We start from the raw sequence: 25576 nt of genomic DNA on the forward strand, positions 1-25576 counted from the left end.
TTTCTTGGTTACTTCCAAAACAAACAAGTAATCATGAAAGGTAAAGCTTATATCATATTCTCCACCTCAAATAGCAGGTGTGGTCTGTAATTGTAACTTTTTTTCATAGTACACTGACTTCCCTCTGCAACGGATAAAAGATGCATATGTGTGTCTTTAAAACAATACGAGAGAGAACAATTTTGTAGGGTTAAAATTTTTAAGAAGCTGAGAGCAACTTTGTGTATTATGTGTGTTGAGCTAGAACACAAAATGTTGTATACCATTCTTTCCTGACAGATAAGTGAGCTAAACTGCTCAAGACTCATATTGCACATATCGAAGCGATGTATGTTTTTATGGCAAGTGCAAAATAATCAAACAAAATATTTAACAACGAAATCTCTTTTCCATATTTGTTTTTTATCCCATCAAAAAGACCTTGAGCAAAACACAAGAGGAAGTGCTTAAAACATAAAAAAGTAGTTCTTACTCCAAAAATTCAGACACATTAAAGATTAACTAATACATTTGCTAACATATATTTCTATACATAATTGATGCTTTGAATGCTAGGCAGTATGTTAAACTAAGATGTGGGAATGCATTTACATGGTTCGACTGGCTGATTTAAATGTTGCCCATTTTGATGAAGCGCTGTGATTTCTGCCGTGCCATCCGATACTGCGTGCGTGCAAACTGGGCACTGTCAATTCCTTGTCGCAGTCTCTGTGGAGTGTGAAGCAAAAGAGGTCAAAGAAGCCACCGCTTCTTCTTGACAGAAAATGAAGAGCAGTCATTTTGTACTTTTACTCAGCATAAAGGCATGTGAGCTTGAAGGAGATAAAACTAGTGCAACCTGTAGAACTAGCTTAATCACATCTTGGCATCTCTGAAACAGCAAGCTAAATGTAAAGTGTCATGTTCAACACTGGACATTGACATTTTGCTTGCCAGTTTCACATGAATGAAATTACATTCATTTTAGGAATAGTTTACTCAAAAATGAGAAATGATCTGAAAACGTACTAGCCCATGCAAGATCTAGATGAGATTGATTCTTCATTTAAAACAGATCAGTTGCTCACCAGTGGATCCTCTGCAGTGGATGGGTGCCATTAGCATGACATCTTATAAAAATATCACAATCCACAATGTTGGTTTTTTTTAGGCTTTCTGAACTCTCATTCTGATGGCGCCCATTCAGTGCTGAGGATGATGTTATACTACATCTCTCCAAATCTATTCCGATGAAGAAACAAACACATCTATATTCTACATGGGCCGAGGATGAATGCATTTTCAGCAATTTTTCAATAGTGATCTATCCCTTCAAAAGCTAAATCATTTTCAAGCAGCAGTTTTAACTTATAATCCACAAACACACACACACACACACACACACACACACACACACACACAAAAGCCACATGTCTTGTGATTTTTACCTCAGCCATGTCAGCATGTCTCATGTGTATCACTTTGACAGGCGTCTGTCCATCCTTCCTAATGAGGTTTAATTTGTTGTGTTCCTGCACCGACATCCAGATGGTTGTTAAGCAATGTTAATTAGTTGATCATGACTTGATCAGTATGTTTTAAATTATACACTTATCACTGTGCTGTTAGGAAGCATGTAAAAGGAAGCCATTTATGTACCCGGTAATATATCTTCAAATCTCCTCCTTCTGTGCTTGGAGGGCTTTGAAAGTACTCAAATTTACATTCCCATTCTTTATTGAAATGTCCAATCACGTCGATCTCCTTCACACACATCACTCTCCTGCATGATAAATAAACCAACACACAGCAAGAACATATGGAGGAGGGAAAACTGGCAAAATGCCACCGTTTCATCATTTTTCGGTTGTTGGAATACCTGTTGGTGATAATGATGTTTGTTTTTTTGCGCCCCGGGTACACATAGTGCTCTCTGAAGATCTCTCCCTTCAACTGTTTAATCTCAGACCTCTGAAAAACATGCACACTCATACAGCACAATACACAAAATACAGTAGTGACTGCACCGCAGTATTTTCAGCAATAATGACCTGCATCAAAATTAACTAAAAAAATCAGAAAATGCATAAAACCAATCGTGGCAAAGAGGAGTATTGATTTATTCCAGATTATTTGGGTCAAAACACAGGCCTCAAGCAACCTCTTCAATGAATACAATTACAATACAGTAAAGCCACATTAAAACAAACAATCACACGACAGTTATGAACCATGCGTCTCATATAAGATATAGCATATAAATATAGGAAAATACATCAGACATTAATTCCAACATGCACTGTAAAATGCCTATTTAGTGCATAAATATAGGTTTGCATATATTAATATGCATTTTTATGTATTCATAATGTTTACATTATATTTTTAATGAATGACTTTTATATAGACTGTGATATTGTGTTAACAGACTTGAGATTCATGGAAATATATTTAAAGACATAAATTCAAAGAAACTAAAATGAAGTTTAGAAAAATAGATCAACTTTGGAAGTTCCACATCCTATTTCTAACAAATCTTATAATTGTTTAAATATTAATAATGAAAATCTGTTATTGTTTGCCAGTGTGGCTCTAAAGTCTTAAAATGACCTTGTTTTTGTGAATTTCAAATAATAGATTCTAGAAAGAAATATGATATTGACTAGTGAGTTCATATATATATATATAACTACTAAATGCAATTATATATATATATTATACTGATATAAAACTGTTATAACTTAAAAAATGTCTGAGGTATAATGCTGAAATTATTTTCAATAAACAAAACAAATGTTTTCTAGATAAGAAAAGTAGCACATTCATAAAAGTGCACAAGACAGACAACTTCAGATGCAGACTTAGGATAATATATAATTTTCTAAACACAATGATGTAACATTCTACTGTAGGTGGACCAGGCTAGACTGAGTCCAGTACTGGATATCCAGTTTGGTTCATTTAAGTGCTACAATATCTCTGTGTTCTCAAATGTTTTCAGTAACATATTTAAGGTAATAGTTCCAATCCCATCTCCCACTCCCAATTTACATTTCCTCAGGCTGCATTTGGGAAAGGACAGAAAAGAGAGAAAAAGAAAAAATGAGTAGGCAAACAGGAATTAATTTCTTCACAGCATGGCAGGAGTCAGTTCAACCTCTGAGAAGGTTTTACAGAGAGGATTTTAGAGAGAATATTTTTATCATTATTATTATCATTATTCCATAAATCAGAAAGTGCTGTTAACATTCAGGAGATAGAAAAAAAAACTACACATTTTTAGGAATAAAATGTTTCATAAATAAGGATGATATATTATATATGAACGAACCCCTCTGTAAAAACCTTCTGAATATAAATAAGAATAAATCTAGTGCATGTAAGTCCTACTGAAGTGGAGTTTTATTGCTCAGTGCATGAGGAATAGTCGAAATATGACAATGCTATGGAAGCAAAATAGTCCAAAATCTTGAAATTGACCAGTTCATGAAAAAACAATGGTTTTGCCTTCATTTGTCAAACTGACTCCAGTCCTTAAAACAATTTGGCTGTTAGTAGTTAGTGGTTGTAAATTAAAACGGAGGGTTATGCTGATTAAAATCCATCTCATCAGGGTCTAGTAGTCTGGTCAGTGGGGTTGACAGGTGACCTCACCTGAAAGAGGTCATAGCCCTCCGACTCATGTTGGTCGTAGGGCCGTAGGATGCCGTCCTCTTGTATGAGACGCACTGGCCTTAATTTAGTCACCTCTTCAGTCGATTCTGCCACTCTGCAAATCAAATCATCAGCAGCATGTTACATAACTCTCACAAAGATAACATCCTGGGATCTAGTGTTTTTTGTTCATCTAAAATGTGTGGGCAATGGGTGAGTCATTCTTAACAACAGGTAGTGAACAGAATCTACTCAAATGAAGTTCATGCCCGAACAGCCTCGAACAAATACAATTCATCTCAAGAGTCATTTAAAAATCATCAAACTACAAAGTTTCTTTGTGCTATTGCGTGCAGTGTGTTGATTCCTTGAGCCCTCTCTCACCTTTGGTTACTTCTATAGTTGGAGCATGGAAAAGCAATATGATTAGTTCATACAGACAGTAGATTGATTCAAGTGTATAAGATGGAGAGCAGAATGAATGGTGATGATTGAGTGCATATATGCTAGAGAATCACTGGAGGGGTTGTCGGGGGCATCATTGTTCCAGCTTGTCGTGAAAGGTTTGGCATGAAAAAGCCAGGGGCAGGAACACCACAGACTGGCCAATTAATCTTTCCAGGGCAGAATTAAAGGCGTGGGTGCACAATGTGTTTGGTTAGCCTGGTCATCGACTGCCTTTGAAATCATAATGCTTCTTTTGCTATTGGTTGGAGAGTGCATGGTCACACTAGGCAGTGCTGTATCATAGAGTCCAGCGCAGTGAGCTCATGCAGAGGACTGGGTCTGACAAGCAGAGCAGTCAGAAAGAGGGACATTATCCAAAGTTCACCCAAAATTACACTCATTTACACAACCTCATGTTGGTCCAAATCTTTACGACATTCTTCCTTTTGTGGAACACAAAAGATGAATTTGTCCATATAATGAAACTCAATAGATCCTTTTCACATTAGGTGTCAGTCATTGCAGATGTCAACAGCAGAAGTCATCAAAGTTTGGTAAATTTCTAAAACAGCGGCAAACGGACACAACAACAAATATCATTTTTGAATTTCCATTTGCTCCAATAGCTAAAGAAGAAAAAACTATGCATGATAGCATTTCTCTGACTTTATAAAAGAAAAAAAGAAAGAAAAAGAGACTGATTACACTGGTCAGACTTGTGTGTGTATGTGTGTTTTCTGCTTATGTTTGTATTTTTGTCTTTTGATATGGATCTTTGAGCCCGAAATAATGTGAAATGAAACAAAAGTATATACTCTTTACTAGATTAATGATGTTAATAATAACTCGTTATCACATACAAACTTGTCTGTAAAAAGGGTCCATGGAACATTTTAAAAAAATAACTTATTTTATGTTCCACAGAAGAATGAATTTCAAACAGGTTTGAAATGACATAAAGGTGAGTAAATGATGACTATTACACACCATTTGAACCTTTGGTTTAAAGGAGCATATTACATGAGTATATGTGCTTATCTGTACTTATTTTGTACTGTGCTCTGCTCATCAGACTTTCCATTGGCCCCAAAATGCACCAGTGAAAGGGGTGTGGAGATCAGAAGCAAATGTAACAATGATGGAAAATAGGCACATGTTAATTACTCCAGTTATAAGGGGATTCTTGAACTGTAGATTATGGCAGAATGCTCTGCACTACAGCTCACATCCTTTGCTTCCCATGATGCAATGCTTACCTTTCAACCATTCATTCCCTGTAGATTAAAAATTCTTTCATGCTGCAAAATTCACTTTTGTTAGACCCAAGAAAACAAGCAAACCCTACTGAGTGAATGCAGAGGGATCATTCACCGTCATGTATTTGGGTAACATACATTCACACTTCAGTCATTCAGTCCTTCATATGCACATTTGTACATATATACACTCATGAGCTTCCAAATACTCACTGAACTAAAAAGAACAAACACATCCAGGAATTAACTTATGAAAAACATGAAAGAAAGAGTCACAAAATTAGTTGACACACAGAAAAACAAAAGCAACACAATGTGAGAAAAAAAACAAAAAACAGACAACATAGACACGAATTAGGACACCGACACTCAGTTGACAGCTGACAGTATATTAGAAAATTAATGGATATCATTAATCTAATTTTCTTTTCCAAAATGTGTATGTAAAGTGCACATCAGTAGGAATGACAAGATTTCTACTCTGCAAAAATGACTAAACGTGTGCCCTTGTAAAACCACTTGTGGTATTATTATGACCACATACAAGTTTTGGGTTCAAAATATTGCTTAAACAAAAATCATTTAGAAGTAAGAATTATGCGCTTAAATGTTTGGGGTCAGTAAGATTTTCTTTTTTGTTTTGTTTTTTAATAAAAAAGTCTCTTATGCTCAACAAGGCAGCATTTATTTGATCAGAAACAGTAATATTGTGAAATATAAAAATTAAAAATAGCTCTATTTGAAATATATTTAATGTGTCTTTGCTGAATTAATATGCCAGTATAAGTAAAAAAAAACCTTACAAACCCAAAACATTTGAGCGGTGGTATATGTGTACATGGCTGTCCGAATGTGTGAGCCTGTGTTTATATGTGTGGATGTAGATATAATATTCATGTGCATCTGTCTCTCACCTTTGAATGCCCTGAAAAGTACTGCTTGCCATGTCTATGATGCCCCCTGTAGGTCTGGCCACCACTCCAACCAGGCCTTTCCCAATGCCCTTGAAGAAGCCTGCAGCCCCCTCTTTCTTCGCCCCTAAACCCATGACAATATATTATGCATCACTGTGAAGGTCGGATTTATATGTATTTGTGCATTTTCAATTCCCAATCATTTTTGGCATTACTGAATACATAAAAGATCAAAGTTATACAAGTGAGTGTTGCATGAGCAGTAAATAGCCATACCTTCCACTGGTTTAGTCACAATTCCTGTTACTCCACCAACCACTCCCTGAAGGAGAACAGAGGAATGACAGAAGTCAGTTCATGCTAAAAAACAATGGAGTGGTATTATCTATATTGCATAAACTGGAAAGGAAAATGCTTTGATGTCGTCTTGGATTCTTTTCTATTTGTGTACCTTGAGGAAACCCTTTCCTCCTTTAGCCAGACTCTCTCCAAAGTCTTTAGTGGGTCTGTTCATCTCCTCCCTCCGTTTCTGCTGATACTCTTTGTCCATAGTGATGGCAGCCAAGCCTTTTCCTACAGTGCCTGTTATACGAGACACCATGCCAGCTGCGCCCCCTAGAAAGATAATGTCAAAAATAATGTGCATTAAGGATCCTCTGTGAGTATACTGTATGTGGGTTTGAGAGAGAAAAGCAGGAAAGCAGGGAGTCTCACCCACGGTGTGGCCCAGTAAACTTCGAACACCGATAACAAAACCTTCTGCAAATTCCTCGGGTCCTTGAACAGCCCCCTACACACACACAAACAAATGTTATCAATCGACACAAATCATAACATGATAACCTTGTAAAACCTGACACATGAAAGAACTGTCAGAAATGTAGAAGTTTTTTTAAATCGAACTGTAGAACCACGAGACAAAAAGCGGAATTTTAATATATTAAAGTCATATAAATAAATAATATATATATATATACATTTATAGACATTTAATTAATAATATAGCAGGCTACATACTGTACAGCTCGTGGCCAAAAGTTTTGAGAATTACATAAATATTAGTTTTCAAAAAGTTTGCTGCTAAACTGCTTTTAGATCTTTTATCGACAATAACATGACATTTATGTATTTGCAGTGTTGGCCCTTCTTTTTCAAGACTGCAATTCGACTGGGCATGCTCTCAATCAACTTCTGGGCCAAATCCTGACTGATAGCAACCCATTCTTTCATAATCACTTCTTGGAGTTTGTCAGAATTAGTGGGTTTTTGTTTGTCCACCCGCCTCTTGAGGATTGACCACAAGTTCTCAATGGAATTAAGATCTGGGGAGTTTCCAGGCCATGGACCCAAAATTTCAACATTCTGGTCCCCGAGCCACTTAGTTCTCACTTTTGCCTTATGGCACGGTGCTCCATCGTGCTGGAAAATGCATTGTTCTTCACCAAACTGTTGTTGGATTGTTGGAAGAAGTTGCTGTTGGAGGGTGTTTTGGTACCATTCTTTATTCATGGCTGTGTTTTTGGGCAGAATTGTGAGTGAGCCCACTCCCTTGGATGAGAAGCAACCCCACACATGAATGGTGTCAGGATGCTTTACTGTTGGCATGACACAGGACTGATGGTAGCGCTCACCTTTTCTTCTACGGACAAGCCTTTTTCCAGATGCCCCAAACAATCGGAAAGGGGCTTCATCGGAGAATATGACTTTGCCCCAGTCCTCAGCAGTCCATTCACTATACTTTCTGCAGAAGATCAATCTGTCCCTGGTGTTTTTTTTGGAGAGAAGTGGCTTCTTTGCTGCCCTTCTTGACACCAGGCCATCTTCCAAAAGTCTTGGCCTCACTGTGCGTGCAGATGTGCTCACACCTGCCTGCTGCCATTCCTGAGCAAGCTCTGCACTGGTGGCACTCCGATCCCGCAGCTGAATCCTCTTTAGGAGACGATCCTGGCGCTTGCTGGACTTTCTTGGACGCCCTGAAGCCTTCTTTACAAGAATTGAACCTCTTTCCTTGAAGTTCTTGATGATCCTATAAATTGTTGATTTAGGTGTAATCTTAGTAGCCACAATATCCTTGCCTGTGAAGCCATTTTTATGCAATGCAATGATGGCTGCACGCGTTTCTTTGCAGGTCACCATGGTTAACAATGGAAGAACAATGATTTCAAGCATCACCCTCCTTTTAACATGTCAAGTCTGCCATTCTAACCCAATCAGCCTGACATAATGATCTCCAGCCTTGTGCTCGTCAACATTCTCACCTCAGTTAACAAAACGATTACTGAAATGATCTCAGCAGGTCCTTTAATGACAGCAATGAAATGCAGTGGAAAGGTTTTTTTGGGATTAAGTTCATTTTCATGGCAAAGAAGGACTATGCAATTCATATGATCACTCTTCATAACATTCTGGAGTACATGCAAATTGCTATTATAAAAACTTAAGCAGCAACTTTTCCAATTTCCAATATTTATGTAATTCTCAAAACTTTTGGCCACGACTGTATATAAAAATACATGTACATATCATTTCCCACTCTAAAAATATCTTAAAATGGTATTGTTTAATTTAAGGATTAACTGATTTGATGGTCAGTTTAATGGCCATAATACAGCATTACATGCATTACAGTGGTGACTGACATTTACATTTTTTCCTCAAATACCTGTGGTATCATATCTGACACACTCTTTTCTATGTACAACCCGAATTCCGGAAAAGTTGGGACGTTTTTTGAATTTTAATAAAATGAAAACTAAAGGAATTTCAAATCACATGAGCCAATATTTTATTTACAATAGAACATAGATAACGTAGCAAATGTTTAAACTGAGAAATTTTACACTTTTATCCACTTAATTAGCTCATTTAAAATTTAATGCCTGCTACAGGTCTCAAAAAAGTTGGCACGGGGGCAACAAATGGCTAAAAAAGCAAGCAGTTTTGAAAAGATTCAGCTGGGAGAACATCTAGTGATTAATTAAGTTAATTGATATCAGGTCTGTAACATGATTAGCTATAAAAGCTTTGTCTTAGAGAAGCAGAGTCTCTCAGAAGTAAAGATGGGCAGAGGCTCTCCAATCTGTGAAAGACTGCGTAAAAAAAATTGTGGAAAACTTTAAAAACAATGTTCCTCAATGTCAAATTGCAAAGGCTTTGCAGATCTCATTATCTACAGTGCATAACATCATCAAAAGATTCAGAGAAACTGGAGAAATCTCTGTGCGTAAGGGACAAGGCCGGAGACCTTTATTGGATGCCCGTGGTCTTCGGGCTCTCAGACGACACTGCATCACTCATCGGCATGATTGTGTCAATGACATTACTAAATGGGCCCAGGAATACTTTCAGAAACCACTGTCGGTAAACACAATCCGCCGTGCCATCAGCAGATGCCAACTAAAGCTCTATCATGCAAAAAGGAAGCCATATGTGAACATGGTCCAGAAGCACCGTCGTGTCCTGTGGGCCAAGGCTCATTTAAAATGGACTATTTCAAAGTGGATTAGTGTTTTATGGTCAGACGAGTCCAAATTTGACATTCTTGTTGGAAATCACGGACGCCGTGTCCTCCGGGCTAAAGAGGAGGGAGACCTTCCAGCATGTTATCAGCGTTCAGTTCAAAAGCCAGCATCTCTGATGGTATGGGGGTGCATAAGTGCATACGGTATGGGCAGCTTGCATGTTTTGGAAGGCTCTGTGAATGCTGAAAGGTATATAAAGGTTTTAGAGCAACATATGCTTCCCTCCAAACAACGTCTATTTCAGGGAAGGCCTTGTTTATTTCAGCAGGACAATGCAAAACCACATACTGCAGCTATAACAACAGCATGGCTTCGTCGTAGAAGAGTCCGGGTGCTAACCTGGCCTGCCTGCAGTCCAGATCTTTCACCTATAGAGAACATTAGGCGCATCATTAAACGAAAAATACGTCAAAGACGACCACGAACTCTTCAGCATCTGGAAATCTATATAAGGCAAGAATGGGACCAAATTCCAACAGCAAAACTCCAGCAACTCATAGCCTCAATGCCCAGACGTCTTCAAACTGTTTTGAAAAGAAAAGGAGATGCTACACCATGGTAAACATGCCCCGTCCCAACTATTTTGAGACCTGTAGCAGAAATCAAAATTGAAATGAGCTCATTTTGTGCATAAAATTGTAAACTTTCTCAGTTTAAACATTTGCTATGTTATCTATGTTCTATTGAGAATAAAATATTGGCTCATGTGATTTGAAAGTCTTTTAGTTTTCATTTTATTAAAATTTAAAAAACGTCCCAACTTTTCCGGAATTCGGGTTGTAGTCAAAGCTGTACTCATGTCTGTCATTTGAAAGACAACACACTCACATCTGTAGTGAATGAAATGATGTGGCCTGAACAGATAAATGAACAGCATGTGTCAGACCTGGATGGGCTCGTAGAAGAAAGCCTCCACTCCTTCTGATAAGCCTCGGATCAGCCCGAATGGATTTCCAAGAACATCCAGACCCAAAACCAGCACGTACATCTGCGTTAGGAACTATGAGGAGAGAAACAGACTCTGAACATCCTTCTGATACATTGATTTCAAGTGAAAATGTAATTGTGTTGGAGAGCGTTTGTTCATGTAATGAACTCTGACATTGCACGAGGGTGTATTTAGATCACCCACTTGTTCAGAGTAGTGTCTGATCACCGTCCACATCAGTTTCTCTCGTCGGTAGAACTGATATTTCACCTCAAAGTAAGCCAGTCTGTAACAAAGAGTGAGACAAAAGGACGTCAGTCGACGCTCATGTGGAAGACATTTTTAGGGTGCATGCACAGCTCAAAGTCTTACTTGAAAATCAGATCATCTACATCAGTGAGTGTGGCACCTATGCTTTTGAGCAGGAGGTTGACGGACTGGATTGCAACCATATCACCCTGCTCAGATTCATCTCCACTGGAGCCCAGAGACAGACTCAGGTGCAGCTACATGAACACACACAGTCATAAACAATCACATCTCATTTTACAGTTTGATGTGGCTACCTGTCAAGGAAATCCTTTAGCAATTTATTAATCATTTGACATTATTACAAAAGAATAAACACATTTAAAGGGTTAGTTCAGCCAAATATTAAAATTATGTCATTAATAACTTACCCTCATGTTGGTCCAAAACCCGTAAGACCTGCGTTTATCTTCGGAACACGCGACGCAAATAATTTAAATTGGAGACGCGAACCGTTTAAAACGATTCAGTTCGATTTGGTGAACTGGTTCAAAAAGATCTGGTTACATTGAGTGATTCGTTCGCGAACCGGATATCACATACTGCTTTGTTTTGAACTTTCTCTCACAACAGACCCGGAAGAGAAGACAATGCTGAATAAAGTCGTAATTTTTGTTATTTTTGGACCAAAATGTATTTTTGATGCTTCAAAATATTCTAACTGACCCTCTGATGTCACATGGACTACTTTGATTATGTTTTTCTTACCTTTCTGGACATGGACAGTATACCATACACACAGCTTCAATGGAGGGACTGAGAGCTCTCGGACTAAATCTAAAATATCTTAAACTGTGTTACAAAGATAAACAAAGGACTTACGGGTTTGGAACAACATGAGGGTGAGTCATTAATGACATCATTTAGATTTTTGGGTGAACTATCCCTTTAAGATTTCTATTATAAATAAACCTGGTTCTTTTGAACCTTCTATTAAATCAAAGAATTAAAGATCACAGTTTTTCAGCATGTTCAATAATAATAAAATAATTAAGACATTTCTGAAGGATCATGTGATACTGAAGACTGGAGTAATGGCTGCTGAAAATTCAGCTTTGTCATCATATTTTTCCAAACAATTATTTTAATTCAATGTTATTCAACATCTCAATAATACTGTTTTTCTGTATATTTGACAAATAAATGCAATATTGTTGAGACTTTGTTGAGAAACATTTTATCGACCCCAATGTACTGAATGGTAGTGCACTGTATGTAACAGTCCTGCCATGCTATTGCATGTGAAAAACTGAAACTAGAGAGCAGGTCTTTTCTGAGAATTCTGTGACAAGTGAGCCTGAAGAGAACATGTGCTGTGTTTTGGAGTGGACAGTGGTGCTGGTTCATTACTTTAATAGGAGAGATGTGGAAATGCTCAAAGAAGCTCAGGCCTGAGGTGTCTGTCATGGAGCTCTCCATCAGCTGAGCCTGCAGCGCCTCCAGATCCTTCTCTATCAGCTTATTCTGAAGCAGAGAGAAACACAAACTGATGTCTCCAGTCCCCTCTTCAGTCACATTACATAAAGCCACACGGGATTACAACACAAGAACAAAAGAAAGTAATTTTGGAGGAAGTGGTTACTAATGCAATCATTATGGATTATTTTATTAGTAAAAATTTTTTACTGACAACAACACATGTCAGAAAAAAGCAGTAGTTACCCTTTCTTTACTATCCTGGGAGTCGGTAGCTGGGGTAAACAAGGCGAGGATTGCTCCCAAGAAGCCCTGATCGATCTTCACTGCCATCTCCTGCACTAATGCCATAAAGTACCTACACAAAAACAAACGATGCCAGTCAAAGGCTGGATCTACTCATTCTTTACTTCACTATATTTCCCAAATTAAAACAATAGTCATCAAAACTATGAAATAACTGTGCCATCACTTACTTAAACTGCATGACTTGGCTGTGCTCATTAAACCTTGTGATGATGCTAACGTCGATAAACGGCTTCGGCTCTAAAGATAAAAGTTAAGATATGGTGTGTTCATGTCCACTCACTCTAAATGTGCACTCAGAAGCGGATTAGCCTAAATGAAGCCTTCATATGCTAACTGGTGCTCGTACCTGAGTCTTGAACAATAGATTTTGGAAGAGGAACAGGATGAAACACGGTAGGAAATATAGCTCCAGGAAGCTGATTATCCACCTGGAATGGTGCACATAACAATTGAACAAATGGCAAAAATGATGGAAGTGTGATATTCAACAGGTACATTGTGTGTGGGCATTACCTGTAGCCAATAGAGCTGTGCACGTAAACTCCTCTGGTGAGGCGACTGTTTCAACTCAATACGAATGCCAGGCAGGAAGTTTCTCCTGATAGCGCAGGGAATTGGCTGTCTCATCACCATAGGAAATCTTTCAAAGTTCACCTGTTTTAATATAAACAAAAAAGAGAAGACGATAATGTCTCAGCATCATAATGATCTTACTAATCAAACTTTTTTCAGTAAAATCCTTTATTACCTCTAGGCCAGTTTCTAGTCTAGTCCAGCCTGGTTCACTCTTGCTGTTGATAAGGTCCTGGTAGGCTTTCTCCAACAGTCCAATGTTCTTGTGGTTAAAGGACTTCCAGCGGTTCTTTGGTCTCATCTCCCAAACCACACCAGAACTTAAAAACACAGTTCTTAACCATCAACAATCACAAGAGTGGCATTTATGTTCCTCTTTAAAAGTCCATAATCTTTCTGATTGATTCATTAGTGGGGTGTTGATGGCGCAGTGGATAAGACACATGCCTTTGGTGTGAGAGACCGGGGTTTGAATCCACTGTGAGACACCAATGTGTCCCTGAGCAAGACAACCCCTAGTTGCTCCAGAGGCGTGCGACCTCTGACATATATAGCAATTGTAAGTCGCTTTGGATAAAAGCGTCAGCTAAATTAATAATGTAATGTAATTTTACGGCTGCTGTGTGTGGGTTTAGTTACCTGGTGATGCCAACGTATGCGATCTCCTGCCTGATGTCATTGTTGATGAGTGACAGGCCCAGGTTCTTTAATGAAATGTTGACTTCTTGCTGGGACTGCTCCAGTGCCTCTGCCTGCCGTGCTTTTGAGACTATGCCAACATCCTCAGTGAAGATCAGCACCCGCTGTCGGCCGTCCAGGAAAGACACCCAGTGTATCTGAACTAAGCTGCTGTAAGCAAACTGCCCACACTCGTCCTAAAGAAAACAACATGGCAATGACATGACCAGTAATATTAGCAGATCATGAGATTCACTAACCCAGGATTTCTCTCTAACCTTTACAAGGTCCAGTTCTCCGCTGTGGTCCTCACAGCTCCAGCAAAGCTTCCGCTCCCCTGCTGGATCATCCCATGCAAAACGCTGAGCTTCACCTGGTCTCAGTGCCCAAGACTCCTCACAGCCTCTGCACAAGCACAGAGACACAGTCAAAAGTACCATTATTTTGGTACCACAGCTGATAAAAAGGAGCATTTGTGCCTGATAATCATACAGGTGTGCTTATGAATGGTCAAAAGGCACTTCATTTGAATTCATGAAAACTGAATACTGTACTGAATCTGTGCATTAGACTATTTAAATTTGGCCAAACTAAAATATATTCTATTTTAATATAATTTCAAATTTAATGTATTCCTATGATGGCAAAGTTGAATTTTTAGTCCACCCTAGTACTGTATATCATTTCACATGATCCTTCAGAAATCGTTCTAATGTGCTCAGGAAACATTTCTTATTATTATCAATGTTGATAAATGTGTGGAAACAGTGATATATATATATATTTTTTTTTTTCAGGATTATTTGATAAATAAAAAATTTAAAAAATGAAAAAAAAATCAAACAAACAATTTATTTATATTTCTAGTAACCTTTTTTTCTAGTAACCTAGTAATACTCTTCAAGTATTTCTCATGTAAGTAAACATTGTTCTCATGTAATTATTTACATTAACGTTTAAATAACAATGTTTTTTAATAACAATTAGTTTTTGCTATGGTATCATAACTAGTAAAAAAGATTTGCGAAATTATGGTATTGATACTATTAACTACTGAAACATCGTTATAATCACAGAAATGTTTTTCAGGGACTTTCTAATCAGACATATTCAGACTTTTCATTCATCAAGTATATATGAAGTAAAATACTGAAGAGGTACTGACCTCTGTCTGAAGTTGACAGTGGCTGCAGTTGTGTGATTCAAAACCAATGCAGGTGCAGCTCCATCATAGTAATCAGTGAAGCTGATGACAGTGGAGTGGTCTGCAATATTCACATCCACTATCACGCCACCATACTGATGGGAACCAAGATTAGAATTAAGCGATCAGTATGGTTCAATAAAGTATATTTAGCATCATGTTTACAGGCAGATCATGTTCACCTGTTCCATGCGCAGCAGAGTCCCGTTGTCCTGCTTGTTGAAGAAGAACGATTTGGAGCTAGATTCAGATCCCACAACTCGTGCACACAGCTTCCCAGTGCTGGCCTCAGGCCAAAAAGGCAAACACTGTAACACACACAATCATACGGTAAACACACACATGGTGTAGGAATACTTCTGCCTTTAATAAAAGATGAATTCAGCACTGACCTCTGTGGAGGAGATGTAGTGCCACTTGCAGCTGAAACCATTGTTGTTTTGCACCTCTCCAACCTCCAGCTCAAACGAGGACTTATTGACTAGCGTGTAGAAAGGACTCATGGTAACAATCCGTGTCAGATTAAAGCTGCTCATCTGGATGCTAACCCCAACCTGGACATCAAAACAGATTTTAGTCAAATGTAATCACTCTCAGAGTGCATCTCTGATCTTATTTCATTAAATGTTCAAAGCATTTACCAAGTAGTCCCCGCTTTTGTTTGGACAACGGACACATCCGTAGCTACCAACGGTGTCCAGCGAGAAGCCATTGGACCATGAGCTGGTGGACACACAGAGCTGCAACTAAAAGGAAGAGCAGCATGTACATTTATGAAGTACTTGCAGAACATTTCGTACCAAAATCTAAAACAGTGGAGTAAAACATGGCTTTCTGAACATTACAGCCCAAACACATTAAGCTTCATGTTGATATTTATGATTTAATTGATTTAGATATTTGGCTAATATAGCTGTACAGGCATATCCATCAAACACTGCCAAAGAGCCCAATCCAACCTTATTCTTGTTGAAGAAATTCTTCTTTTTGAAGGAGAACAGAATGACGTCTCTGAAGTCAGATGGGTGTTTCATATATGTATCTTCTGCACGATACTGCAGCACACGGGACGTTTTATTGATGATCCAGTACGGACTGTAAACAGAGAGGACCATTTTGCCATTCATTCGAGACACATGCACACACAGGTCCACGGTCAGTCCTTCTTGTGTGTCACAGGTGAAGCTGATGGACAAGAACTCAGGCATTTCTTTGCTAATCCTCATATTTCCATTCCAGTTGCGACCGTGGTACTTGATCAAAACAAGCTTCATTAATTCACCGCCAACATTCGAATTCAGCACATCCGCCGAACTGCCCTCCTGAAGCTCGTAGAAGTCGGCAGAACCCTGTGGGAGATGAGATGCGTTTCTAATAAACAACTGCTGGCTAATATTACACTGATGTCAATACTGATTTTATAATCAATACAAATGTGTCATATACAAATATTTGTGGCGAGTATGATTTTGATTATGATTTTTTTATAGTTTTATTCAGCAAGGATGCATTATATTTTTTATCATTATATGCATATGTATTTGTTGAGTAAATTAATAGAATGATTTCTGAAGAATTATGTGACACTGAAGACTCAAAATAGAAAACACTTATTTTGAATTGTAACAATATTTCACCATATTACTGTTTTTACTGTATTTTTTATTAAATTGATGCAGCCTTCCTTCAAAAACATAAAAATGTCAACAAGCCCCAACATGTGTATGCCAAATGTGCTGAGGCATTTGTGTATCAAAACAGCAATATTCTGCACCTCCAGCAGGTAACGTATTGAGTAAGGTAGCAGGTTTTTGAGAGTGACAGCTGGGTGCAGGTGGATGACGTAAGCAGGGTCCCAGTCCCCTTCCTCATGGCTGCCGATGTGGCTGAGGTCATCAGGCACGGCCAGTGTGTTCACCACCAGTGGCAGAAAGCTACTGTCTGTTGCGGGACACTGCAGCACTGCTTGAACCTCTAAGCTCACATGCACCTGCTCCTTCCATGCGATGCATGTGGTGGACGCACCATACAGATGTTCTAAAGGACCGACAGGCAGCAAGAACAACTGACTCCTGAAGTAATACACAGAGCACAGAAAGTTACATCATAAAGCACAAAACCAATAAAAACACACTGCCTGCAAGGAAAAGAAAACTATATATATTTCCAGTTACCGCAGGACAGAGTAGCAGAATTCTTTAATGTATTTATTTTGGACCATTTTTAGGTCTTTGTTTTAGCTTTGTATTAATATTCACTCTAAGATGGCAAATTAAAGCTACAGTTATCCAACCAAGAGCAGTTATGTGGAAAAAAATCTAAAGTATGTGTTTTTTTGTGTGTTTGTGTTTAATTTATATTCTCCAATTAGCAATTTCATATAATGTAGATGTTATCTAAAGCCCACCGGTGCATTAAATAAGCAACTAGCAAGTGTTTCCATTTGGATTAGTTCATATGAAATTAATTCATAACAAAGCATAAAGTTGATTCTAGACTATTGTTCATCATGTGCTCCACATGTGTATGCCTAGGTTAAAAAAAAAAACTATAAGTTTGACACCTCTGATATAGTGACTGAATAGTAAATATGCATGATATGTAGTGAAAGAACTTCTTGCTCTTCTTGAAAGAAGTTGCTCTTCACGGTATTTGACTCATATGAATGCAAAATTCAATCAAATGAAGTAAGCAATTACATTTGTCCTTCATTTATACCTGTAAGCTTCTAGAGGAACATGACACTCCTTCTCAGGCTCGGCAACCCCTACATTCACCATCCCTCCAAGTTCAGAAGAATACTTCAGAATGGCAAAAGGCACCGAAAAATGGTTTTTAATCTGTTAACACATAAAAAAGAAATCAATGTCACAGGGATTTTGACAGGGTCATTTTCACTAATGATTTCTTTATCCAGACAAGTAAACAGATGTATGGACTCTGTAGTTAAAGTGAGCAGACGAACCTGTAGGGGGGAGCGTACTGTGATGACCTTGTTGCCCTCGCTGGCATCGATCTGAAGCAGAACAGACACAGCATCCCGTTGCATGGGTCCTCTGACATTATAGAGTCTACGGCCAGGCTTACCCAACGGGATATTTGAAATCTCACTGTAACCTGAGGGAACTGCACAGGGGACATTTATGAATTTACCTATAATTCATGACCTAAAAATGATTAGACTATAGCTGAAATATTATAGGATAACATCAAAATATATAAAGGTAATTTAACAAATAGAACAACAGATCTGACTTCTTTTATTTTTGTATAGGAATTTAGACTGTTCAAAACTTTTAAGAGTGACCTGCCAAGACAGCATTTTTGGGGATTAAAGACCTGCTTGAACTTTCTAAGAACATATTATGCCCAAAAAATGCTGTCTAGGTAGGTTTAGGTGAGGCATTAGCCAAGGCATTTGTACAGTTTACGAGGTGTATGTTGTCCGTGTTACTGACCTATGCTGAGATTGAATAAGCAGCTTTCCTGCCTCTGCAGGGCAGACAGTGGTGATGAACGCTCAAAGGATGAATGTTCGAAATCCACACTTTTATCCACGGCCAATTCATGCAGTTTAACCAGCGAGGACGAGCCAGTCAAACGCAGGTTAGCACTGTGCTGAACAAAGAGAGGAATGCCTAATGCATTGCGGATGGTGTAGGGAGATTTCTCCTTCAGAGAATGGTCAAACGTGGAGGCTGTGCTCTCTGAGAACGCCTGACGAGAGAGAAATGTTATTTTTAGATGTGTAGCATATATTACCATTCAAAGGTTTGAGGCTGGTGAGGCTTTTTTAAAAGTCTCTTATGCTCACCAAGGCTGCATTTATTTGATCAAAAACACATTAATAAAAACTAGAATAACTTTCTTATTGCTCTGATGGCAAAGCTGGCAACAATTTAGTTTAGGGACCAATTCTTAATAGACTATTACCAACTAATTATTTATTACCTTTGACTTTTGCCTCGATAAACTCCTAATTTGCTGCTTATTAATAGTAAGTTAGCTGTTAAGTCTAGGTATGGTAGGATTATGGGATCTAAAATAGGCTCATGCAGAATTAGGCATTAATATGTGCTTTATAAGTACTAATAAACAGTCAATATGCTAATAATATGCATGCTAATAAGCATAACTAGTTAATCGTGAGGACAGGTCCTTAAAATAAAGAGTTACCACAAAGCTGAATTTTTCACAGCCATTACTTCAGTCTTCAGTGTCCATCAGAAGTCATTCTAATATGCTGATTTGACACCATTAAAAAGAAAATGTAAAATGCCAACTTATTAAAAAGATTAATTAATCAATAAAAAACCAAAAAGATTCAGGTGTAATTCAAAAATGTAGGTCTAAGTAAATGTATGGGGAAATTAAATAATGTTACAATGATATTGCATGCTCAGAAAATGAGTTTGTGTGTGTGTGTGTGTGTGTGTGTGTGTGTGTGTGTGTGAATGCTGTTCTTTGGACTGAATGGTTTACCTTAGCCAGGTTGATGAAGACAGTGAGGCAGCACTTGGACACTGTGATGTTCATGGTGTCTTTGGAACATATGGTGATGGCTGTGCGAGGATCTGGCAACATAATAAAATCATCCCCAAGAAATGGACTTTTATCCCGAACAGGGTTATTCTTCATCTACACACAGAAACACAAACAAATAATCACCAACAGAACAACCCGCAACATATCTGACAGGGTTGGAGCTGGGTGAAAAAAGAGATGCAATTCTACTAACATCTAATTTAAGGTTCCACCTCCGTTTGCCGTTGTCCACTCTCTCAAGCAGTGGCTCCCAAACTGCATGAGTCTCATTGAAGTAATTCACCTCCAGTGTCATATCTGCAGAGACACTGAGCAATGACGACCAGTTCTGAGCAGTACCGGTGAAAGACGATTCTGCAAGCAGCAGGGGAACAGTCCGATGCCCCAAACCTGACTCCAGCGTGACCTGCACCACCTTCACGTTCATCTCAAAGCTCTCTCCATCCTTACTGCTGTCCACATCCTTGAAGCTCTCGGTGACCTCGGAGGCTGTATCCACACCAAGGAACCAGTAGTTTGCATTAGCCACATTCATCAAAGACCAGAGGCTGTGTAAGTCATCTGACGTCTGCTGTGACGGCTCTTCTTTAGGTTTGGGCGCCATGGCAGCCGTGATGGTAATGACAGTGTTAAGAATGATAGGAGAGATCTAAGAGAGAAAAAGCATGTTAGTTCAACACAGATTAGATCATGTATTCCTGGGATATGTGAAACATGAGATGTTTGAACAATATTGTACATATTTACACAGAAAATAACAATACAATACAGTTCAGAAGTTTGAGATCAGTAAGATTATTTCAGAAAGAAATTAATACTTTTATTAGCCAGGATGCAATATATAAATCAAAAGTGACAGTAAAGTAATTTAAAGACATTTACAATAGATTTCTAGTTCAAATAAATGCTGTACTTTTTCAGCTTGTATTGTACTTTTTGTACTTTTATGTTTCTATTCAGTCTTGAAGGGAAAAATATCACCACAAACAAAATAAACAGCACAATTGTTTTTAACATTGATAATAATAAAAATGTTTCTTGAGCATTAAATTAGTATATTAGAATGATTTCTGAAGGATCATGTGAAGGACACTGAAGACTTGAGTAATGGCTTTACAATCACAGAATTAAATGTTATAGTATATATATATAATTTTTATTTTTTTATATCAAATAAATGCAGCCTTGGTGAGCTTAAGAGACTTCTTTTAAGACCATTAAAAAATCTTACCAACCCCGAACTTTTGAAAAGGTAGAATACATATTCCTTTCACAAAATATAAATATGGCAAACAGATAACACCCACTTTCACTATGAACTCCTCTACAGTTACTGAACCAGTTAATGGGGCATTGGTTGGCATTTTGGTCTCAAGTTCAACAGAGCATGGTCTCAGCACCTGCAGTGAAACAAATTCATGATTTGCAAAGCATTACATACAGTTGCAATTACATAGCCTACAATACATTTTTCACTGCACCTCTTAAAGCGCAATATAAGCATCAAAATTGTTTCCTGTTGTAAAAATAGATTTAAAACAGAAAAACAATAGAAATCAGTAAGCATACGGTGGTCTCAGCTTTGTCACCCTCCGTCCTGATAAAGGGGCAGGCGAGCACTTTGAGGCTTCTGATGTTGGCCTTCATTGCCTGGCCCGTGTCTTCAGACAGGAAGCTAAAATCACACTGGAATGAGGCCACCATTGCAGGAGCATCTGCCTTCATCAGGTTAGCCACAAACACAATCTCTGGGTCCACCACAACTGCTCGCAGTCTGGTTCTCGGAGCTGGTGTTGATGATAGATGAAGTATCAATTTACAACTGATCAGAAAAATATATATACTGACTGTAACTATTTCCATGACCATTAATTTTTTGTTAATGTTGACTTTTCCAGGACTCAAAATCACATTTTTCGATTCATTCTTTCATACCTGCATTAGGTTCACTCTGGATTTTGGGCTCTGAGACATATCTGAGTGGCAGCTGATTGGTTTTGTCTCTCTGTGTAGGTGGACCTGAAGGCAGGGCTTGCACAAAAAAGTCGGCCACAGCCAACAGGAACTCCACGCTAGCGCACAAATAGAGCTTCTGCAGCACAGCGACCACCGAGCGCTCATCCACACTCTGAGAGTATGTCATATCAATCATGGGCTCTGACGTCTCCTCATCACGCCTTCCCAGCATCCTACAGGGCAAAATAATACGGAGTGATTAGACCAGAGGGATGAGGCAGGACTGTAACAGGACTGTAAAACTGTTTAGCAAATGCTTTTTTTCTGAAATGCTCAGTCCGTTAAATCATTTTAAGTAATGTCATATTGATTAAATATGTTTCTTAGTTGTAATCTGTTATGATTAAGAAAAAAAAAATCATAAATTTTTATATACATTACCAGTAAAGCATTGGAAAAATTGTGACTTTTAAATTTAAGCTCACAAAGGCTATATTTATTTGATCAAAAACACAGTACATAAACAGTAATATTGTGAAATATTATTACAATTTAAAACAACAGTTTTCTATTTTAATATATTTTAAAAAGCACTTTATCTCTGTGATGGCAAAGCTGAGTTTTCAGCAACAATTACTACAGTCACATGACCTTTAGAAATCATTCTAATTTGGTGCAAAATCTTAATTATACCAAACATTTGACCAGAAATGTTTGTTTGTGTGTGTGTGTGTGTGTGTGTAAACTACCTGGATGTGACTCTCTGAATACCGCTCCTCCTGTCATCTAGTGTGCATGTGGTGAGGATGGTGGAGACCTCCATGTTTCCATTAGTAAACATTTTGCCTAAAGTCTTCATTTTACACAGCATAAATTCACCTAAACATGACTGCTCCTCATGAACAGAGGGCTAGAGAAAGAGAGATCAAACGATAGAGAGAGAACCAGCTATAACACTCTCTTTATGAATGGGCTGTAACTGTAAACAGTCATTGATGTTCACGAATCTGTAGGCTCCATACGCACCTTTGCAGGATCGTTACTGTGAAGAGTAAGGCCAAGGGACTCCACATTAAAGCTGAATTTGACACTCTCCAGCAGCTCTGTGTCCCCCAGTTTACTTTCAGACAGCTTCTCCACAAGAATCTCAGAATCTACACAAGACACAAATAAATCCAGAGCATCCTCTAGGAGAAAAATCATTAAACAAAATATTTGTGTGTGTCCGTCTTCCCTCACCAGTCGCTGCACGAGCTCTGACAAGCACGCTCTCTTGTTTGAGGGCTGCCTCTGAGCCGATCGGTGTGTCAGATTGATCACTGCTCGCCTCTCCGATGTTCTCCATCAGAATCCGCAGCAGGACAGTCAGGTCATCTTGACTCAGAGCCACCTGGAACACAGTCAGAAAATGTGAGAATCTTCACATTTTCCCACAATCACTCAAACTATTTAATTAATTATAACCAGATCCAAGAAAAATGGACCAGCCAAAACTAGTAAACTCCACAGAGAGATAGACTGTGACGACAGATTCATTTCAAATGGCAATTATGTCAATAAAGAAAAAAAAACTTCTGTTAGACTGCTCTAAAAAAACTCTAAAAAGCTGAGAATATGTCCTGGCATAATGTGAACAGACCTTCATGGGCTTCAGATCTCCATCCACCTCGATGGCAGCCATCTTCTGGTACCATGATGCCGCCAGGTTACGTTTAACAGACAGAACGAGGTTGACAGGCTCCAACAGTTTTAAACTAGGCTGATTTGAGTCCTGCTCCATTGAAATTCTGAGAATATTGAACAAAAGGATGTATAAGAGGAATCATATATAGAGATAGTGTATAATGGACAACTAGAATATGGATTTTGAAAATTAATTAAATGAATTCTGTTCATTATCAGATCTTTAAATGGACACATATTGGATATATATATAAAAAAAAGTAAGTCTGAGAATCCTAGATAAGCTTTGAGGCATTGGGCTACCTGGAAAGTTTTAGCTGTGTGAGCTGTACATCCATATTATCGATGACAGCAGGCAGCGGACGACCTTTCACTGAGAGCAGAGAGAAGCTGTTCTCCACAGTTATGAGACCCAGGTCTGCCTCCACAGCATTATGGGATGTGGAGGACTGAGGGATTATGATAAGGGGAGCCTTCAGCCTGATGTTCATGGCAAGTCTGAAACTCTTCTGAGCAAAATCCCTCACACTGGAAGCTGCTTTCTCTGCGGCCTGAGCCGTGGCGGCGCTGAGAGCCTCTTTAGCTGTCTGGAAGTTATTACTGAAATTCTGTAGAGAAAAAAGTGAAAGTGTGTTTGTGTGCTTGAATCAGCATTCTATGTGTGCAATTTAAACTCACCAGTAAGGACATGAAAAATTTGTGAAGGTAGACCACTTGAATACAGCCCACGTTGAGTTTCACTTTGCCATCGACCTTTGAAGTATCTGTATACCCAGCCCCCTCAGTGGCTTTGGGTGTCAGACTCATGCTGAAGCTGAACACCTCGTCGCCTACGATGGAGATGGCCTAGAGAACCAAAAAAAAAAACAGAAACTAAATCTTAATGCACTTTTGTTGTACCCTGTTTATTTAAAAGCCCAAGTAAAAGGAAATTAAAATGTATCAAGAAGAGTAAACTGTAAAAGTGTACTGTAGCGGTCTAGCTAGCTTGCCTTCTTGTGAATTGTTTTAGGATCCACATTCATGATGATGAAGTCACGCAAACGTGTGGACATGTGCATCTGAGTTCCTTGCATCTGTAGAGAACCGTCCAAACCTACAAGAGGAGAACATTTATATAAACACTAAATCAAAATAAAAAATAAAATAGAAATATATAATATAATATAAAAAAAAAACATATTTACATTTTAAAGAAGATTATGCATTTTTATTGTAGTTTCACAGTAGCAGTAATGAAGTAATACAAAAGAACATTTTCTAAGCAGGAATGCATTCTAACCCTGAATTCTGATGTCAGCCATGTTGCTCTTCTGGTCACAAACCAACACATTAAATGCTCCGAGCTGCATGTTCACCATCAGGTCAATGATGTCACCATCAGAGGGAGAGCTCAGTGCAGCTGAGACAGAAACAGTCCTTCATTCATTCATTCTTAATGATACATCTGCAAAAATGTCATGTTTGTCCGTTTAAGTGATTGCGTGTCTGTGTTTACTGGATTTAGTTGAGGTAGTTTTAGTGTCTTCACTCTTTTTGCTCTCTCTCTCAGGTGAGGGCAGACTGCTGTTGGACAGGGCAGTAGACAGGAAGTCCATGGTAGAGAGGAGAGCCTCAGTATGCAGCATCAAGTCTAAAGAAGAGAACACCACCTAAAGACACACACAGACAATATGAAGATCTTTTGAAGTTAGCATCTCAATTTCCAAAACTGTTTATTATCTAACATCATTTACAAATGCTTACACTGATCTTCTGCTCAGTATTCTGGTAAAGGCTTGCAAAGTTGGGCCCATTTTGATCAGCCTACAAAGACATGAATCAAACAAGGTTAAGATCTCCATTCATGGGTCCTGGGAAGCTTAGTAAAGAATCTTGGAAGTAAACACTGTAATTCTAGGATTAATAATGGAGGATCTATAATCTATCACTATTGTGTGAAATATTAACCTAACCAACCTAAATTAATAGTTCTAAGATAAGAGCTGTAGCCTTTCTAGACATGAAATGTCCTTACATTAGTCAACTCTAGCATGGATTAAAACAGTCACTTAACACAAGACGTTTTGACAATTACTGTACAGGATGTTTTATAAATAGTGCTTTTGTGCTCACATAAGTGTAATTCAGAAAGACACAGTTACCTTAAAGTACTTGACTTCAAGAAGATCTGCACCCGACTCTGCTGAGGAACTGATTATACC

The 25576-nt window shown here is 38.4% G+C and overlaps 1 protein-coding gene across 1 annotated transcript in view; it reads right to left on the bottom strand.

Moving 5' to 3' along the window:
• Positions 1-286: 286 nt before the first annotated feature.
• LOC132098680 (intermembrane lipid transfer protein VPS13C-like) overlaps positions 287-25576 on the bottom strand; it is a 48825-nt gene continuing 23535 nt past the window's right edge. Inside the window, exons 41-85 of the mRNA XM_059504800.1 lie at positions 25517-25573; positions 25119-25178; positions 24871-25024; positions 24655-24774; positions 24365-24468; positions 24051-24218; positions 23676-23980; positions 23329-23476; positions 22929-23079; positions 22716-22843; positions 22439-22599; positions 21669-21922; positions 21303-21520; positions 21041-21133; positions 19927-20382; positions 19671-19826; positions 18647-18905; positions 18154-18314; positions 17907-18028; positions 16963-17260; positions 16148-16537; positions 15830-15934; positions 15581-15742; positions 15371-15496; positions 15150-15283; positions 14263-14389; positions 13946-14181; positions 13482-13626; positions 13247-13387; positions 13080-13161; positions 12901-12970; positions 12671-12782; positions 12359-12472; positions 11072-11205; positions 10904-10985; positions 10658-10771; positions 6965-7040; positions 6702-6865; positions 6527-6572; positions 6251-6374; positions 3634-3748; positions 1859-1950; positions 1639-1762; positions 1428-1511; positions 287-708 (exon numbers count right to left, since the gene is read on the bottom strand). Of these exons, the coding sequence (XP_059360783.1) occupies positions 610-708; positions 1428-1511; positions 1639-1762; positions 1859-1950; positions 3634-3748; positions 6251-6374; positions 6527-6572; positions 6702-6865; positions 6965-7040; positions 10658-10771; positions 10904-10985; positions 11072-11205; positions 12359-12472; positions 12671-12782; positions 12901-12970; positions 13080-13161; positions 13247-13387; positions 13482-13626; positions 13946-14181; positions 14263-14389; positions 15150-15283; positions 15371-15496; positions 15581-15742; positions 15830-15934; positions 16148-16537; positions 16963-17260; positions 17907-18028; positions 18154-18314; positions 18647-18905; positions 19671-19826; positions 19927-20382; positions 21041-21133; positions 21303-21520; positions 21669-21922; positions 22439-22599; positions 22716-22843; positions 22929-23079; positions 23329-23476; positions 23676-23980; positions 24051-24218; positions 24365-24468; positions 24655-24774; positions 24871-25024; positions 25119-25178; positions 25517-25573 (6771 nt within the window). The 3' untranslated portion in view covers positions 287-609. The remainder of the gene's footprint in view (positions 709-1427; positions 1512-1638; positions 1763-1858; positions 1951-3633; positions 3749-6250; positions 6375-6526; positions 6573-6701; positions 6866-6964; positions 7041-10657; positions 10772-10903; positions 10986-11071; positions 11206-12358; positions 12473-12670; positions 12783-12900; positions 12971-13079; positions 13162-13246; positions 13388-13481; positions 13627-13945; positions 14182-14262; positions 14390-15149; positions 15284-15370; positions 15497-15580; positions 15743-15829; positions 15935-16147; positions 16538-16962; positions 17261-17906; positions 18029-18153; positions 18315-18646; positions 18906-19670; positions 19827-19926; positions 20383-21040; positions 21134-21302; positions 21521-21668; positions 21923-22438; positions 22600-22715; positions 22844-22928; positions 23080-23328; positions 23477-23675; positions 23981-24050; positions 24219-24364; positions 24469-24654; positions 24775-24870; positions 25025-25118; positions 25179-25516; positions 25574-25576) is intronic.

This window comes from Carassius carassius, chromosome 2, assembly GCF_963082965.1.
Source record: "Carassius carassius chromosome 2, fCarCar2.1, whole genome shotgun sequence".
Taxonomy (NCBI): domain Eukaryota; kingdom Metazoa; phylum Chordata; class Actinopteri; order Cypriniformes; family Cyprinidae; genus Carassius; species Carassius carassius.